The sequence below is a fragment of the Aspergillus stella-maris genome (genome assembly GCF_047715825.1).
Source record: "Aspergillus stella-maris strain CBS 113639 unplaced genomic scaffold BDV14scaffold_49, whole genome shotgun sequence".
NCBI classification, from domain to species: domain Eukaryota; kingdom Fungi; phylum Ascomycota; class Eurotiomycetes; order Eurotiales; family Aspergillaceae; genus Aspergillus; species Aspergillus stella-maris.
In genome coordinates, this window is record NW_027396843.1 from 50660 (window position 1) to 68988 (window position 18329).

The following is an 18329-nucleotide window of genomic DNA, read 5'->3' on the forward strand; positions in this document are numbered from 1 at the left end:
CAAGATCGCATTGTCGAACCGGTCGGCGATCTTCTCGTCCTTGATCTCGATGAGTTTGCGGCAGCGACGATGATCGGAATGCTTCGAGAATCGTAGGACCCATTGTTGGACATGACCGCAGAGCTTCTGGCATGCAGCCTCAAAGTATTCCTCCCCTCGGAAGGCGATAACATTGTCGTTCATTTGCGCTGAGATTTGTTCTTGAAGCTCTTTGACTTTATCGCGAGCATCTTCCAGTTCCTCGCGCAGGCGACGAAGTTCGACATTCTTTTGCTTCAACGCCGTCTCAATTTCTGTTTTGATGCGTTCGTGTAGGTTGCTCGACAATCGATCGTTTTGCGACCGCAAGTGCTCGACTTCGCCCGCGGATGTTTGTCGAACTATGTTTATTTCTTTAGTGTGTGTCGCGATGAGACCGGCATTAGCGGACGTCAATCCGGCATTTTCTTCGTTCAAGCGGGCGACTTCCTTCTGGAACCATTCGACGGATTGTTGTAGTTGTTCGAGCTCGGCTTCCCGATCACGCAGGTCGGCGTCGCGGGTGTTGAGCGCCTGGTCGCTCTTGCGACGGGCGAGATTGCCCTTGCGTAATTGTTCTTCGGCAGCATCGCGGGCGGCGGTGAGGTCACGGTTTTCTTGAAGTAAATGGTCGAGACGAAATTCGAGTTCTTGGAGGTGTTGCATACTTCGGCGGTGCCGTATGCTAGGCGGTCGATTGGGCGACCGGGGTGAACTTGGAGTCTCGCCCCATCCCTCCTAAACAGTTAGCATCAAAACACCAAAACAAACAACATGACCATCAAATCATCAACAATTATGAGGTAGAACACTTACATAGACATCCGTCATGGTGCGCAGGGGCTTTTTGCCCTTGTCCGTGACGGGGTCGTAGGAGGAGGAAGAGGGAATCTCGCTGACGTCCAGGTCAGTGGGGGATCGAGATGGCTGGGGTGTACTGGGCCGTGATTGGCCAGCCTCCTCTGTTGCTGGTGCTACTGCTGGGGCTGCTGCTTCGCTCCCTGCAAGTGCTGCCGCCCGCAGATCTCCACTGGCGCTGTGCACGACCCGGCGCAGCGAGTGCGTGCTGCTGGTCGTACTGCCGGGTCTGCTTGGTCGCAGCGCTGGCTTGTTGTGCTCTGGCGTCTTGAGGATTCCCGACCGTGATCCCCGCTCTGGCGAGAGGCTTGAGCTTGAGAGGCTCCTCGGGCTAGGCTTCTGCATTTTCTCCCAGTCGTCGTCCGAGTTGTCAGGCGTAGGCCACATGCGACGTCCCAGCGCAGTGTCTGTAAACTTTCTGACTGGAGTCTGAGGTCGTGGAAGCACATGTTCGGGTTTCATTTCCAGACGGGGCGTCCCGTCCTTGACCGTGGAACGCTCAGGCTCCTGCTCTGCGATGGGTGGGAGTTGTTTGGGAGGCGTCGCAATTCGGTCGGCCTCGGGCTCATCAAGAGACCAACCCAGTCGGGGTTGGTTGTGGCGGTCATGATGGCCATGGATTGATGGTGACCGACGCAGCTCGCATGAAGGCGTTCTTTCCAGATTTGAGGGTGACTTCTCGGGAGGGGGTATCTCTCTTCGCTCAGAAGGGAGGTCAGTTTTGATATGGGGAAGCTCCTTCGTAGTCATAGGCCCAAAAATGTCATCATTTTCACTTGGCGCTGGAATCTTGGGTGATTCAGTTGGTGTAAGCTTTAATTGGAAAGTTCCGGCTGAACGCTCGGGGCTCAATTCTGCAGGTACTTTTTTGGCGGTAGGAGCAAACACATCGTCCTGGGCTAGGGCAGGACTGGCGATATATCCACTGTCCCTTAAATCTGGTTGTGCTTCTACTCCTTTGACGATGGGAGCCTCCAAGACCTGGATCGCGCTGTCGCGACTCGCTTCAAGTTCAGCTGTCTCTTCCTCAGCCCCATCTTTTACCGACTGGGTCGGACTTGGACTCGGTCGGCGAAAGAACCCTCGCTCAAGATTGGGGAATATGTTTGCAATCTTGCCTGGTTTTGGCATCTCGGTCTTCTTTTCGTCGGTAGATTCCACCTCGTGTAGTTTTTGCTCAGCCGAGTCCGCGGCGGGCGTAGTAAAATTCCCTGTTGTCACGTCTCGCTCAAGAGTACTGCCAACAATTGCCTGGGCTTTGCTGTCTCTGGCAGCCTCTTCTGGCGATTCGCCAGGTCGTTCTAGTAGAGCCTCCGGGATAGCAGACTCCTTGAACTCAGGAATTTCTGGAACGAACGGGCCGGCATGAGCTTCATCGGCGGATTCAGAAGATTGCTCCACAGGATCAATCTTACCTTTGCCCCAGTCAATGGCAGGCCATGCATCCTCGTCTTGACTTTGAGGAACAGCTGGCTCAGCTGCTTGGACCTCAACCGGTTCAACAGTCTTGTCGAGGGGTTGCTCATGAGAGAGGTTGGTTGGCTCTGGCAACTGCTCGCTTTCCGGCTCAGGCTCCTCTACCTTCCCTCCCTTGCGCTTCTTCTTCTTCTCCTTCTTAGAGAGCTTTCGAGAAGGTGGGATGTAGTCTTCCTTTGGGGCCTCATAGACTACCTCTCTGGACTTCTCATCAGTTGATAGCTTTGGGAGATCGGTCACTGGTTCACGCGGAACTGCAGTCACTTCTGTTGTCACGGAGTACAGAGTACGTCCGGATATCGACATATCATCGTGGGCCGGCTCTTCCAATTGCGCTGGTGCCGGTGTCTCATGCTGTTCGATGGTCGCCTCAACGGCCGCAGGTGGAATGGAGGTTTCTTCCTTGACAGGTTCCACCGGCTCAGCTGCGACTGCAGGCTCTTGCTCCGTATCTTCAATTGTCTCAGAAGGTGCCTGCTTTTTGAGTTTTCTCTTCTCTTTCTTGGACAGTTTCCTTGTCACGGGTGCAGATGCTGGCTCGGGCTCGTCCTTTTCAACGACAGGCTCAGCGACATCTTGCTGCTGCTCCTGCTCGAATACTTGTTCGTCCTCCTTCAAGGGAGATTCCTTCTTCTCTTGCGTCACGTTGTCCTGGGTCATTTCTTTCTGCGGCGCATCCAACTCCATCGTATCAGCTGGAGCTTCTCTTGTTTCCTCCTTTGTGTCAACCTTTCTCGGCATAGGTTCCTCCAGTGCCACGTCCACCATCCTCTCATCTTCAGCTGGCGTAGAGACGGCTTCGGTCATAGGTTCATCCTGGATTTGGGGAGGCTCGACTGATTCGGCGGCAGCAACTACAGGCTCAACGGCAGGAAGACTCTCTTGTTCCACGACATCTGCAGGCATGGCATTATCCTTGGCTGCAGTCTCAACAGGAGCCGGAGCAGAAGGTTCAGGCGCGGGTTGTTGCTCCTTGGCCTGATTCTTGGACTTTTTCTTCTGCTTTTTAGATTGTTTGCGGCTCAAGGTGGGCTCTTCGGAAACGGGAGGTTCAACAAGAGACTTCTCTTCCACGGGGGTTTCGACTGCAGGCTCAGGGGCAGGTTGGACCTCCCTTTCTTGTTCCATTGGCTTAGATTCAGCTGGCTCAGGGATCTCCACTTTTGGAACTTCTTCAGGCGTCTGAACGATTGCTGGCTGCTCCTTGTCTTCAGCCATGGGCTCGGGCTCCCCTTCTTGTTTGACTTCTTGAGCTTGAAATGACTCCGCGAAGACCTGCGGCTGCTCCTCAATTTCAATTGCTGCTGCGGGAGCTGGATCTTGGTACTTTGGAGGCTCCTCAGGAGCCTCGATTTGCAGGACTGGTTCAGGGGCGGGTTCAAGAGCCACCACAGGAAGCTCGTCGGACTTACCAGCGTCATCTTCTGCCGCGGCTAGAGCTGAGGCCCTCTTCTTGTTCTTTTTGTTCTTCTTCTTGCTTTTCCCAGTCGCTGGCTCCTCAGTTTTGTCTTCAACCACGGGTATGTCATCCTTCGGAGTCTCCAAAACCACGGGCAGTTCCTCAGCGACGGATTCATTGACGGGAACAGGATCTGAGGTAGGAGCGGGCTCCTGCTCGATTGACTCAGTAGGAACTTCCAGACTTCTCTCTAGCTCTGTAGCAGGCTCCTTGGCGGGAGTCTCGGGCTCGATAGTCAGATTCTTGTCGTCTTCGGCCTGTAGAATACCTTCTTCAGCTACGGGAGATGCAGGCGTGTCTTCGGTTGCAACTGGGGCTTCGTGGGCGATTGACCGTTCCTCTTGACTAGGTACGTCAATAGGCTGCTGGTGTTCGAGACTTAGTTTTGCTGGTTCTTGTTCGGCAGGTTCCTGGAGCACTTGAAATTCCTGTTGTGTCGGCTCAGGCAATGAAGGCTCGACTGCTTGCTCCTCTGGGATGGCCAAGTCTTTGTGCTCACCAGCGTCCTGAGCAGAAGCCTCTGCAACCTGTTCTTGCGGCAAGGACTCCTGCGTATCTTTGACATCTCCGGATGCTGGGATTTCGGATGCTCGGACTTCAGATTTTGCTTCCTCTACCGCAGCTGAAGTTTCTGGTTCGGCAACAACAGTTTCGGGTGCCTGCTCTTTGACTTCCTCGTCAGCAGTAGCCTGCCCTGCCTGACGCTGCTTCTTCTTCTCCTTTTTGCTTAGCTTTCGAGAGGGGACGATAGACTCGGGCTCTTCTGGCTTTGGGTCTAACGCGGGCTGGACGGGTTCTACTTCTTGGACGGGCTCAACTTCAGCGGTCGTTTCGAGAGTCGGTCCCTCTTTTGGCTCGTCAGCAGGCTCGGTTGCAAGAACTGGCGGGTCGACTGTTGTGTCAGGCTCAATCTCAGCCATCTCAGCTTGTCGCAGCTTCTTTTTCTCCTTCTTGCTTAGTTTCCTTGAGGGGACGACTGGTTCGGGCTCCTCGGGTCGTACATCTAGTACTGGTGAAGTAGGCTCAGTACCTTGTACTGGGTCGTTGTTTTGGACTGGCTCGACCTCTTGGATTGGCTCAGCTTCAGCCGCCGGTTGGGGAGTCACTTCTTCCTTGGGCTCTTCAGCGGGCTCAATTGCAGGAACTGGCGGTTCTTCTGTTGTCTCAGGCTCAATTCTGGCCTGCTCCACTTGGCGCTGCTTCTTTTTCTCCTTCTTGCTGAGCTTTCTTGAGGGAACAACTGGCTCAGGTTCCTCGAGTTGCACATGCAAATCCGATGGTGTAGGCTCGGCTTCTTGGGATGGCTCAGTTTCTCGGACTGGCTCAGCTGCATGGACAGGCTCAGATTCCTGGGCTTGCTCATTTTCTTGGAGAGATTCGGCTTCTTGGACAGGTTCAGGTCCTTGAACTGGCTCAGCTTGAGTCGTCACTTCAGGAGCTACTTCCTCTTGCCCTCCCTCGATGAGCTCAGCAGCAGCAGCGGGTGGGAGAACAACCGACTCCTCTGTTGCCTCGGGCTCAGCCTTAGCCTTCTCCGCTTGGCGCTGCTTCTTTTTCTGCTTCTTGCTCAGCTCCTTTGACGGGGCAGCTTGTTCCGATTCTTCGGGGTTGGCATCGACTGGTAACTGGCTGGGCTCGACTTCTTTGACAGCTGCAGATTCGACCGGTAGTTGCTGAGCACTTTCCTCTTCTTTCGTCTCTTCAGGAGCCTCAATGGTCGGGATGATGGGTGAGGAGACTTTGTCGTCTAATGTCTCAGGCACCGTTGGCACGGGCTCAGCAACCGCTTCCTGCTCGGGCTCTCTCTCTTCGGTCGTCCCATCTTTGCTTAGAGGCTCGGCTGTTTCTTCACTAGGAACCGCCTCAGTTGTGATGTCCCTCCCCTCAACAACCACGTCGGACAATCCAGGATCAACTGAGGCCTCTTCTTTTCCCGCTACCACATCAGTTTCGGCAGTGGTAGGCTCGACCCATCCCACGTCGACTTCAGAACTCTTATTTTCGGCCAAAAAGACTGGCGAAGCCGTTTGTTGCTGCTCTACCTGCGGAGACACATCGTTATCAGTCCATGTCAATTCTTTATCGTTGGCGCCGAGTATTCCGGTGTCGCGGGACTGATTGTCTTTACCGTCTTGTTCAGCAGGTGAGATTGTTGTCTCAGCGGGTTTCTGCTCTTCGCTTGTCTCGGGGACCGCTTCCTCGGTGGGTTTCCCGGCGTGCTCGGTTGAGGCTGATGGTTCGTTCTCGAGGGCGAGGGGTTTGGATTGGCGTTTCTTGTCTTTCTTTGCCTTTTTCTTGGCTTTGGCAGACATGGGTTCCTCCTGCTTTTCCGGCTCGATTTCCTCAGGGCGCGTCTCGGGGGCCTCTGGTTGTTCAGTTTGCAAAGTTTGACCTTCTTCCTTGGTCAGGTCCTCGGAAGGCGTCTGCTCTGCAAGAATCTCCTCGAATGATGTAGGTATCGCAAGCTCTTGAGGCTCGGAAGGTGCATCGCGTGGCTCTGCTGGTTGCTCTGTTACTTTTACCGACTCGCTAGCGGCAGGCTCAGCGGCAGTCTCGGCGGGCTCTGAAGGTTCAGTCTCCGGCTCAAATGAGACAGACTTGCGCTTCTTCTTGTCCTTCTTGGCCTTTTTCTTTGCAGCCTTACTCAGCTCCGTAGGCGGGGCTTCTCGGGTTTCTGGCTCCCTGACTTCCTCTGCGGTTTCCTGTACGGGTTGCTGAGATTCTTCGATAGCACTAGGAGGAACAGTAACCTCTTGCGGCTCAGTGGTGGTCGCACTCTCAGTGATGCGCTCGCCAGGCTGTTCAGAGACAGGCCCCTCCAAGGCAGGAGCGTCGGCAGCAGCAGGTTTGTCATCATCAAGGGAAGCAGACAGGCTCTTCTTTTTCTTCTTATCCTTCTTAGATGATGGTGTCTGAACTTCCTCAATCTGCTCCTCAGCCTTTTTGTTGTCTTCAATGGGGGACTCTTCGGGGGCGCTCTCAGCAATCAAGTCTCGGTCCTGAGCAACAGACTCCTGCGTAGCAATTGTTTCGGATGTAGGCTCAGCAGTTGATGGAAACTGCTCGGGTTTCTCAGTTTCCTGGACTTCCTCTCTCGAGTCGGCCAGCTCAGGTTTGCTTTCTACGATCTCATTGTCCTTGGATTCGCCCTTGGTCACATCGTCTTCAGTGAAGGTAGGCACATCGGCAGGAACTGCCTCTGGCTCATCAACGGAGATAGACTTGCCCTTCTTCTTTTTCTTTTTTTTGTCCTTCTTAGACAGAGGTTGAGCCTCTTCTATAGTCTTTTCCGTAATAATCTCAGGGTCAATTTGGGCTTCGTCCTTTTGCTCCGGGACATCTTCCGTTGGCTGGGTTGCAATGTCGATTTCGGGAGCAGATTCAGTTGGCTCGGTCACCAGAGGGGTTTTTGATACAGCGGCTCCATCTCCCGTCGATTCTAGGGCCGTTGCCGCTTCCTTCGTTGCGGAATCATCCTCAGTCGGGAAGGCAGCTGGAGTCTCGGCGGACTCTTGGGCAGGAGGTTGAGCTTCACCAGGAACGTCGGTCACTTCCTGGGTGGTAGCCTCAGGCGTGGGCTTGGGTTCCTCGGCGGAGGCGGACTGGCGCTTCTTCTTTTTGTCTTTCTTTGCCTTTTTCTTTTGGGCGGCTGTCATGGGAATGTCTTGGGTCTCGGGCTCGGCTTGATCGTCATGCGTAGCAACGTCACCTGGTTCAGCAGCGGGTTCCAGGTTGACATCGCGGGACATCTCCGCTGGCTCTTCAGGTGCTGTCGCCTGCTCATCTTGATCAGCGGAGAGGTGGTCAGGGACAGGCACACCAGGTTCAGTCTCCGTTGTGGCAATTGGCGTTCCAGAGGCATCCGGGGAGTCGATGATGTTGGCAGGCGAGTCTTTCTCGGGGTCCGGCGGGATGACTTGGTCATTCTTCTTCTCACTGTCTGTTGTTAATGAGGGTTCCCCCGCCTCAGGCTGAACCTCAGGCTCAATTGTTCGTTGCTCAGACACATGTGGATCGCTGTCATTGGCCCCACCAACCTCCACTGCTTGAGTTGGTTCGTCACCGACTTGTGCAGAAATAGTATCGAGCGTTTGCGTGTCGACAGGAATTGGGTCCAGTTTGGTACCTGCGCCGCCCTGTTGTTCTTGACCGCTTGGTTCAGCCTGAGCTGCAACATTTTCAGGCTCTGCGGTGGGTTCGGGCTGCTCTTCAAACACCGTTGTTGACTTGCGGTTCTTCTTCTTGCTCTTTTTCTTGGATTGTTCTTCCGCAGGTTCTTCTGGAACAGCAGCTTCAGTTGCCTCTGGTGCAACGGCCGCGGTGGAGAGGTCTTTCTCTTCTTCAACGATATCACCTAAAGGCTGAGAGATGTCATCCGTTCCGGCTTCGACAGTTCGCTCAAGTGTCTCGGAAGGTTCAGGTCTGGGTTTTTCCTCAGCCTTTGGGGTCTCAGCTGAGATATCCTTGTCAATAGCCGGGGCATCTTCAGCTTCCGATTCTACCTCTGCCTCGGCATCACTCTTGCGCTTGTTCTTCTTTTTATTCTTCTTACTGGCTTTGCGCGACAATGAAGCGTCAGGCTCCTGCTCTGCAGGTTCGTCAACCAGCTTGGGCTCGCTAGATTCAGGTACTGCGGGTTGAACAAGCGCCGAGGGCTCAGCAGATTCTTGCCCTGCTGGGACATCGCTCACTGATGGAGCAGACTCTTCGATTGGCTTGCCTTGTGAGGTCGACTCGTCAATTGTTTTCAGATCGCGAGATCGCTCACCCACAGCAGTGTCGGACGGCTTGTCTAGATCGGTTGGTGCCAACTCATCAGCAGCCGCGGACTCGGGGAATGCAATCGGTTCTTCACTTGGCACAGAAGCAGAGGCTTCGTCGGCAGGTGTAGGTTCTTCCACAACTTCCTCAGCTGCAGCCTTAGCGGTCTTCTTCTTCTTTTTCTTGGCCTTCTTGGACATTCCTGCGTCGCCGGCATTCTCTTCGGGTTCTTCAGGTTGCTTTGGTTCGGGCTCGGCCGTTGCCTCTGCAGCTGGTTCTGCTTCTAAGGTAGTAGGTTGTTCAGTGGTCGGGATTTCCTCGATAGAGAGGGCTTCTGCCTTGGTATCTTGGGTAAGATGGTCGATACCGGCTGCGGGTGCTTGTTCGGGTTGGGTCGCTGCTTCCTCAACGGGAGTTTCAGCGGGAACACTTTCGAACACAGGTGTTTCGAGTGCTTTTTCTTGTTCTTCTTCACCCTGATCAGTCAAGTCCACGCTCTTTCCCTTCTTTTTCTTTTTCTTCTTGTTCTTCTTTGAAGAAGATTCAACAGCTTCGGTTTCGGTGGGCTCTTCAGCAGCCTTCGTACCAGCAATGATTTTGGGAGTCGCCTCTGGTTCTGGCTCGGCCGCTATGATCGTTGGTTCTTCTTCAAAGGTAGGCGGCTCTTCCGTCTCTGCTTTGCGAACCGCAATCTCAGGTTTTGACGGGGTGTTAGGTTCTAGTCCACGATCCAACGACTGCAAATCCGAGTCGATATCTTTCATGTTTCCGCCAAAGCTCATCTGAGTGGGTGTCGACACCTCAGCTGGAGTTTCAAGACCCCGTTCCCAGGGCATCTCCTCATCCCGGGGAGTCGGAGTCTCCCCTCGACTTGTGGCACCATCTCTGCTCATCGCGTCGAAGAACTCATCTTCCGTCGTGTCCGCAACAGATTCCGCGTGCTGGGGTTTATCCTTGATTGCATTCGCAGCGACAGCGGCATCGACGACAGATCCGAAGCCCAAAAGGGATGGCGAAGGTTCAACCCGTGATCCAGCGCTCTCAAACGACGTTTCAGAGTTGGCTCTCTCTCTCTCTCTGTATGTCGGAGAGCGAGGTGGCGAGAGGTCTGCCAGGTTAGGGGCTTCCTCACCAGTAACCGTTCGGGCATCATCGTTGTCGGTTTCAGCTTCGACACGGGATCTGTCTGAAGCAGCGACTGCAACGTCAACAACACCAGCAAAGCCGGGCCCATCATACAATCCTGGAATATTGGTGTCTTGTGTGGGCCCAAGAGTGGGAGTTAACTCCTGCAGCGCTTCGAGAGCATGGACTGTCTTGTCCGCACCCAGGCTTTCAACTTTCGGAGACGAAGGACGGGACGTAGGAAGGGGAGGTAGTTCCCCAAGGCCTCGCTGCGCATCATTCACACCGACGGTTGAGCCCTCGGCAGAGGGAAGCGGCGGCAGATCAGGAAAAGCGCCGGTGTCTTCTTCATGCAGGAGTTCAGAGGGAGAATGGAATTCGTAACCTAGTTCGTTCTTCCTCGATTCGTGACGTGGGCCGAAGTTCACGCGGGTAGGCGTGTTTTGCTGGGAGTCAAGGACTTCCTTCTGCACTTGGCTCGGACCAGCGGATTCCCATGCATTCTCGTCACGGAGACCGAGAGAAGGCAGATCTTCTGACGAGCCGCTCTTGCTGGACGGAAGTGAAGGTAGCGGCTTCGACAAATCAGGTTGATCTTCTGTCTTGCTTGCTCCATGGCGCTCAACTAGGAAGAGAGGTCGAATCTCCCGAGAGTTCTTGAATTCCCACGAAGTCGGACGGCTTCGGCGGCCCTGACTGGGCGAGGTGGGAGAGACAGCCTGGGCTGTTGGCGAGTCTCCTGTGATTGACGGTGAGCGCTGAAGCCTTGGTGAGAGGGGTGGAGGGCGGAAGTGCAAGGGCACAGCCGTGGTCGAGTCGGCAAAACGAAGGTCAGATGAGCGTCGTGACCTTGTTTCCCCATCTTTGGGTCGCTCCAGCGTTGGTCCAGGAGATACAGATCGCTGCACGGTATCGGTCTTGAACTTCTCTGACGACGGCGGAGACGTCGAGTGACTCCTTGGCCGTTGGGTAACAGCTCCCAGTGCCAGAGATCCCAACCCCAACCCCAACTCAAGGGCTGCTGCATCCTTAAAGGATGGCCCCGAAGCACCATCATGATCACCGTTCCCGTCCGTTGGTGGTGGCATTTCGGGGCGCTCGACTAAAAAAGAATCGCTGTCCTTGTCTTGGGTGGATCTTGGCTCCTATACGATGGAAAAAAGAAAACATAAGCAATTGGATCAATCATCTTCGTTAAACATTGAGCGGCATAACACATAAAACATGAAGCATAACAACTTTTACAGACGTCATAAATGGCGGAACTGGAATCGTGAACATCAAACATCAAAATGGAAATGGAAATGCGAATCACGCGCAAAAAATGAACCGCTATGGACTATACCTTCTCATACTCGTCCCCATATCGTTGCCGCCGCCTATCCTCCCTCTTCTGTCTGCTCGACTTATAGCTTTCAACATTCACATTCTCCTTATCCGTGCCAAAGCTGTCTCTATCCCGCTCAGCACGGTCCAACTCGCGATCCTCGCGGTCACGATCATCGAATCGGCTCCGCCCATCTAGCGAATCACCGCCGCTGGATGTACGATGGTGGTGCCTTCTGCGGCGGGGAGAGTCAGCACCGGCCTCAGAGCGGACCTCGCGCCTTCCATCTAGGGAGTCAGCGCGGCTAGAGGACCGGTGCTCGTGGAGTCTGCGCAGCGGTGAGTCTTCTGATCGCCGCGAGTATCCAACTTCAGAGCGGACCTCGCGCTCGCGGCGTCGGTCTAGTGAGTCTGAGCGGATTGAGTCGCGGCCGGAGTTGCGGCGGTGGTGGTGCCGGCGGGGAGATTCTTCTGAGCGACGACTGCTCCCAACTTCAGATTTAACTTCGCGGCGCCCATCTACCGACCCTGCACGGGACGAAGACGAGCGATGGTGCCGGTGCCGACGGGGCGACTCCTCAGAGGTGCGACTGCGCGAGCCACCGACCTCAGACTGCGCGTCACGCGATACATACTTCTCCTTGTCTGAGGACCGCTTGCTTTCTACAGGCTCGGAGACTCTAGATCCGAATATGCTGGCTAGGAATCCGCCAGCCTTCTTACCCTTGTCGTCTGTGCTCTTACGCTTTTCGGAGCGCGTTGAGCCTGTCGAGACGACGGAGGCCGTGTCGTCGAATGTGTCGGACTCGCGCTTGGAGCGGCGCTTGCGGCGCTTCTTCTTGCCTTCACTGGTTGTTGTTGTGGCGTCGTCACCGAACATGGACTCGTCGGCGATGGACTCGGGGATGTCCTCGTAGTCTTCCTCGGTTTTGTCTGTGTCTGTGCGCTTCAGAGGCTCGATTTCTCGGTCTTTGGGACCGTGGTAGGAGATGACTGTTGAGGGGGAGTCGTTGCGCGTAGGTGAGAAGCTACGGCGCTTGTCTTTCCGTTCCTCCGCTTCGAAACCGCCGGGCATGAAGAATTCTTCTTCAGCATTGGACTCAGAATCTTGTCGACGGACACCAGCTGGTTTGTCGTGGGTGTCGCGGGTCTCGGTCACATCGCGAGAGTAATCTTTGGCAGGTTCAGGCTCTACTCTGTCGACATACTCAACTAGAACGTGGTCATCAGAAGTTGGGGTCTCGAATCCCCAGGCTTGTTCAACAGGAGGCTCAGGGGCAGCTGACTTGGCTGCGAACCCCCAAGGTTGTTCAATGGGGCTCTCGACAAAGGAAGGCTTGGTGTCGAAGATGGCGGCAGCCTTGGGCTCCGAGTCCCTTTTCGACTTGGACTTTTCGCCCCATGGACCTTCGGGGGCAGGCTTGACTTCGGAAACAGCAGACTTGGGATCATCCTCCCATCCCCATGGGCCTTCTAAAGCGGGTTTGATCTCAGAGTCGGCAGACTTGGACTTGGATTCGGATTTCTTGCTGGACTCTGGGCTTTCAGGGGTGGATTTGGCGGCGAAATCCAGAGATCTCGACTGGGAGGTTTGGTTCCATGGCTCCTCAGCGGTATCCTTAATGTCAGAGGAAGCAGATTTAGACTTGGACTTGCTTCCCCATGGCCCTTCAGACGCAGGCTTCACCTCAGAAACAAGCGATTTGGATTCAGGCTCCCGGCTCCATGGACCCTCTGAGGCAGGTCTAATCTCAGCCTCGGTGGATCTGGACTTGTCCTTGCCTTTGTCCTTTGACTTGGAAGAAGATTCCCATCCCCACGGATCTTCCGAAGCAGGTTTCTTCTCAGAGACAGCCGACTTGATATCCGTGTCCCGCTCCCATGTGTCGATGGTGGCAGTGGGCTTGAACTCAGGCTCAGGCTCGAAGAACTTCTCCTTTTTCTTATCCTTCTTTTTTTCCTTCTTGAATTTGGGCTTCGACTCTGAACCCCACGATCCCTCAGATGCAGCAGGCTTAACATCAGAAACAGTGGACTTGGCCGTGGACTCCCAGCCCCATCCGCCTTCAGAAGCAGGTTTCTTATCGGAGACATTCGAGCGGGAATCAATGTCTCGGCTCCAAGAAGGTTCCTCAACGGGTTTCTTGTCGAAGGTCGTGGAGGTAGAAGTAGGAGCCGGTTGAGGTCCCCATCCCCATCCCCACCCTGGACTCGATTCCTGCGCCGCGGGCTGAGCAAAGGAAGGTTGAGGGAAAACAGGCTGATCAGCGAAGAACTGCGATCTCGGTGCGTCGGGTCTCACAGCCTCGGGAGACTGCACTTCACCCTCGACATAGCCGTGGAATTGACTGGGGAGCGGCTTCCTTTCCGTACTGGTGGGCGAGATCGACCGTTCCCTAGTCTCAGAACCAGGCGGTGACGTCCTGGTCCTGAAAACGGGATCCTCTGTGACGAGAGCAGGGTCAAAGCCTGCAGCCTGAGCAGCAGCCGCAGTGATGGCGGCAAATTCAAGATCCTCGTGCTTGCCCTGGTGTCTGTGATGGTCCTGCCCGACATCCTCAACCTCCTCAGCCGTGGGAGAAACATAGCTGTAAGCATGGCTATCATGCGCGGTAGTCACCTCGGGGAAGCTGAAATCACGCTGTGTATCGTGAAAATCAATTGAGGAGCGCTCAGACGAAGTAGAGGGGACTTCATATTCGTGCGTCTGGTGTTCGCCCCATGATACGCGCGAAGCGGTAGGCTTTTCAGGCTCCCTCTCCTTCTTCTTTCCACCGCGGTAGTCCTTTGCTGTGTGCACGGGCGAGTCACCCCTCACGGTATCAGTGTCACCAGAGATACTATGAGGAGGCGTGGGCTCAATAATTTGCAAGAGAGGAACAGGCCAAGGGAGGCGGTCCAAGTCGCGGTAATTTGTCGGAGGACCGGTATAATCAGCCAGAGGATCCTTGAAGGGGTTCTCAGCCTTATATTCGATCTGCTGCTCCTCGATAGACTTGGGCTCTTCTCTAGGCTCAACCTCGATAATCGTTGGCATTGTAGGAGTCGATTGCCGGCTGCTGTCGGGGCTATGGCGAATCTCATCGGGGGTAAAGAAGGTAGCGTAGTCGTCGTACTTGGATTTCTTGCCGTTTACGCCGCGGAAGGCAGTTGTTTTGACGTGGTCTACTTCCGCTGGGCTGACAGAGCGGGAGTCCCAATCGTGCTCCTCACCAACTTCAGGGAGCTTCGGGCGCTCAGGGAGTTCCGAGATAACGGATGGCATGGCCCGGGGGTCAGTTTGGCGCCTTTCAGCACGTCTCTGCTCACGGCGTTGTTGGCGGCGCTCACTGATGTCAGATGCGTCGTCCTTGGAGACGTTGGAGCGGCCAGACATGATAGTCGATGCAGCAATGCCGGCCATTGCACCCGCTACGACGGGGCCAGCCCAGTCGTGTTCTCTCTCTCCGTCTCGGTCTCGGTCTCTGCGCTCGAGGTCTTCTTGAGCGCGGCGTCGATCAGCTTCGCGCTCTAGTTCCCGGTCAAGCTCTCGGTTTTTCCGCTCCAGGTCTTCTTGGGCACGGCGCCAATCGGCTTCACGTTCTCTCTCCCGGTCTCGCTCGCGCTCCCTTTCACGCTCTCTTTCTCTTTCGCGCTCGCGTTCGCGGTCAGACTCACAATCCTTATCCCTATACCAAGCAGGCGCAGAAACAGCACCAACAGACCGATCATCCGCCTCATTATCCAGCAACTGAATCTGCTCTCTGCGTCCAAGATCATGCTTCAGTCGCTCAAGACGTTCAGTCCGTTGCTGCTTATCCTCCTGCTCCTGCGTGAGATCAAACGAGACAGAAGCCGTTTGTTCCCTTCCGGTCGATCGACGCTTCAGACCAGGTTCAGGGACGGACTCTATAGGATCGCTTGCAAAGATGGGTGTTGAGTCGCTGCGGCGGTGTTTCCTGGGTCCGGCTTCGCTGGCTGCTGTGTTGGCTTGGTATTCTTGCACGTCTTGGATTTGGGTCTCGTAGGAGGGGAAGGGGTGCTCGAGGGCTGGGATTACGGGTGCTGAGTAGGGTTGAGAGAGTGGGCCTTGGCTTGTGTACACGGCCTGCGAGACGGGTGTAAAAGGTTGAGGTTGCTGCAGAGGGATAGGACCCGGGCGAACAATTTGTTCAGCGGGAGGGAACTCTGATACTGGGACGGCATCGTAGCGGCCTGGGTCAGATGTCGGTACAGGGGCGACCTGCTGCAGACTTCCCGTGCTGCTAGGGGCTTCAGTTGCCGCCTTTCCATCACGGTGGTACCCTGAAGCCAGAGCTGCCGTTCCCAAGGCTCCAGCAGCTATGGCAGCAGCAGTAGGGAATCCACTATCAGTCGAGGCATTCTTCTTAGGCTTCTTCTTCCTACTCTTCGTTCCCCATCCCCAGCCCCATCCGGAGCCAGACGAGTCAGACGCTTGTCCACTGCTAGCACCAAAGGCAAGTGCTGAGCTAACACTCGACGCCTGTCCATCAGAAGCAAGATCCTCCCAGTCCTCATCATTACTAGCGGAGGTATCATAGTCCGACTTTCCAGAGCGGGATCCCTGACCAAGGAGCTCAGCCGCACGGCGTCTCTTCGAGCGCGGAGAAGCAGCAGCCAAAGCGCTAGCCGTGGCTCCCAGCGCCAACAGCTTTGCATCAATGTCTTTGTCCGACTCTCTCTTCTTCTCCTTTCCTTTCGGGCTCTCTCGCTTGTTCTTTGACTTACCTGTTAATCGACGAGCGAACCCGCTTCCGAACGCGAGGTCGTTATCGAGCGAGGAGGAAGAAGAGTTGCCGAAGGAGAAGATGCTCTTGACACGCTTGCTCTTGGTGCGCTGCTTCATGCGGTTCTCAGAAGAGGCAGTGAAGAAGGAACCAAAGCCGCCGGTAGTTTTCCTCGCGGGGCGGGAGATGTTGTCTATGGATGAGTTGGAAGAAGACGAAGAGTAAGAGGATTTCCTGCCACGCGACTTTCGCTCAATGCGGAGTGGGCTGCGGCTGCGGCTGCGGCTGCGACTTCGGTGTCGAGATTTCAGAGCCGATGCAGCAACACCACCGATCGCAGCTCCAATGGCAGCATCACGGAGTGTATGGCTGTGAGACCTTGAAGAAGATCGAGACCGCGAGCGAGGCTTTGGTCCAGGCGTAATGTTTGGGCCTTTGTGCTTGTAGTCACGGTAGTGATACTCGCTTCTGCTCGTCCGTTCCTCGGAGCGAGAAGAGTGAGATCGCTTGTAGACGCCCCGGGAAGTCCTGCTCCTTCTATCCGAGTCGCTCTCTGGGTATGCACCAATAGGCTGGCCAGACTTGACACTGTACGAGTCATCAAAGTCCTTGTTGCTGAAGAGCGACTTGGCTGCGTATCCGCCGAGCATAGCAGGAAACCAGGACGACCTCTTCGGTGACTTGCGGCGGCGACCTTCATCTTCCGAAGAGTAATAACGGCTCTGCTTGTCAACGCGGGACCCAGCGCTAATACGGTCCCAAGAGCGTCGGCGTCTACCGTAATGATGGATTCGCGGGGCAGATCTGGACGTTGTACCCGGTTCGAAGCAGTACTTGCATACACCGATCGCTTCAGTGTAGTCCTCAAATCTCCCAACGCCTTCAGGGTCTCGCCAGAAGTCAATGAATTTGTCTAGTGGACCGCGCTGACGCTGCTGGTACGCCATGGCACCGCTTTGGAAGCCGCCGTTTCCATGATACAATGCTTGATGGTGAGGGTGAAGAGGGCTAGCAGCGTAAGCGACTCCTGCTGCTCCTGCTGCTCCGGCAGCGTAGAGAGCTGCGTTTCCTGATGGGCCAGAGTAGGGAGGTGCCGGTCCGATTTCAGAGTATCCATCCGGGTTCTGCATGGTGTATTGAGAAACGTGGTCAGAGCTAGAGGATGAAGAGTGGTGGTGGCTCAGCATGTATCCAGCTGCTGCACCAGCCGCGGCACCACCAATCGCAACACCCACGCCATGACCGTGAGAGTTGGAGTGCGGACGAGGCGGTTTGTAGTTGTTTGATGAGCCGGAAGGACCATACGCACCGGGCGATTCAGTAAGAATCTGCTCGGCATTGTAGTTGCCGATGCCATATGTCGCAGCTGCAGCTCCGGTTCCAATAGCAGCTGCCGATTGGGATGAAGGCCGGGATGGCTTGGAGGGCTTGGAGGGTTTCGACGGCTTGGGTGGCCTAGATGATGAACCAGAGGTAGGTTGGCCGGAAATTTGAGCATCAACCGCAGGGTCCGCGAAATATGATGCTGCGGCGCCAACTTCTCCGACGCTGCTGGGCTCAGGAGGCGGGTTCGCATTTGGTGAAGCAGTCATCAAATGAGCTTGGCTATTCGGAATTACCAGAGGAGGCTTCGGTCGCACACCCGGCTGGTCTTGGACAGACTGTCCTTGGTCACCGTAGTAATCGGCTGCTGCACCAGCAGGATTGGGAGGACGGTAAGGTTCACCGTAGTTGTTGTCAAATTGTCCAGGGAATTGATGGGCAACGTGGGGATCGTAGGCAGAAGGCGAAGATACATCGTGCGGACCAGATACGGGGTTCATGGGATACGGTTGAGACGGCTCAACAAGCGCACCAGTTGCAAGTGGTGGCCCGTACGCTTCTTCAGGGTACGCTCTATCGCGCTCACGCTCCCGCTCTCGCTCCCGTTCACGGCGGCGGTCACGGTCGCGGTCTCGTTCCGTTGAGTCGTCCCGTTCTGACTTTGTCCGTCTGCGCTCCCTTTCCTTTTCCTTTTCCCTCTCTCTGTCTCGCTCGTCGCGGTATCGGTCGCTGCCACGTTCACTGGCACGGTCGCGATCGCGATCGCTGCGGCCTCGGTCGCCCCGACCACGGTAATCATAATCATCGCGCTCATCATAATCCCCAGTCCCTCTGCGCTTGGGCGTCCGCTCAACATAACCCCTATCATCCTCCTCAAAAGCGCCCGGAATCGCAGTCGCATAGCTCGAAGCCACCGACTCCCCCGCAGCGCTTTCAGCATAACCACCGCGCTTGGTTCGACTGCTGCTGCCGGTGCCGCTGGCGCTTGGGTAAGCAGAGATATCGCCGAGTCCTCTATCCCGGTCGTCACCCCGTGACGAGGACTTGCGTTTGTCGCTGGTATCTCTGTCTCTTTCCCTATCTCTGTCTTTGTCTCTGCCTATCGACGACGAGGACGACGATTTGGTCGACTTGCGGCGGCGCCCGGAGGTGGACTTTGAGCTTGAGCTGATTGTGCTGCGGACGTCGTCGGTTGAGCGGCCCCCGCCCATTAGGGACCTGAACATGGCGGGCTAGTTGAGCTTGTGGGCTCTGTT

General features: G+C 55.5%; 2 protein-coding genes across 2 annotated transcripts; both read right to left on the reverse strand.

Moving 5' to 3' along the window:
• Positions 1-771: 771 nt before the first annotated feature.
• On the reverse strand, positions 772-10856 carry BDV14DRAFT_99349 (uncharacterized protein). Its single transcript, XM_073777985.1, has one exon. It carries the CDS (start codon positions 10783-10785, stop codon positions 808-810), a length of 9978 nt encoding a protein of 3325 aa, XP_073625580.1. The 5' UTR covers positions 10786-10856; the 3' UTR covers positions 772-807.
• Positions 10857-11036: 180 nt separating this feature from the next.
• On the reverse strand, positions 11037-18299 carry lah (involucrin repeat protein; the record flags this gene model as incomplete). Its single annotated transcript, XM_073771494.1, has 6 exons — positions 11037-11285; positions 11631-12308; positions 13281-13550; positions 13587-14434; positions 14603-18051; positions 18205-18299. The coding sequence occupies 6 exons, from the start codon at positions 18297-18299 to the stop codon at positions 11037-11039; spliced, it is 5589 nt and encodes a 1862-aa protein (XP_073625581.1).
• Positions 18300-18329: the final 30 nt, after the last annotated feature.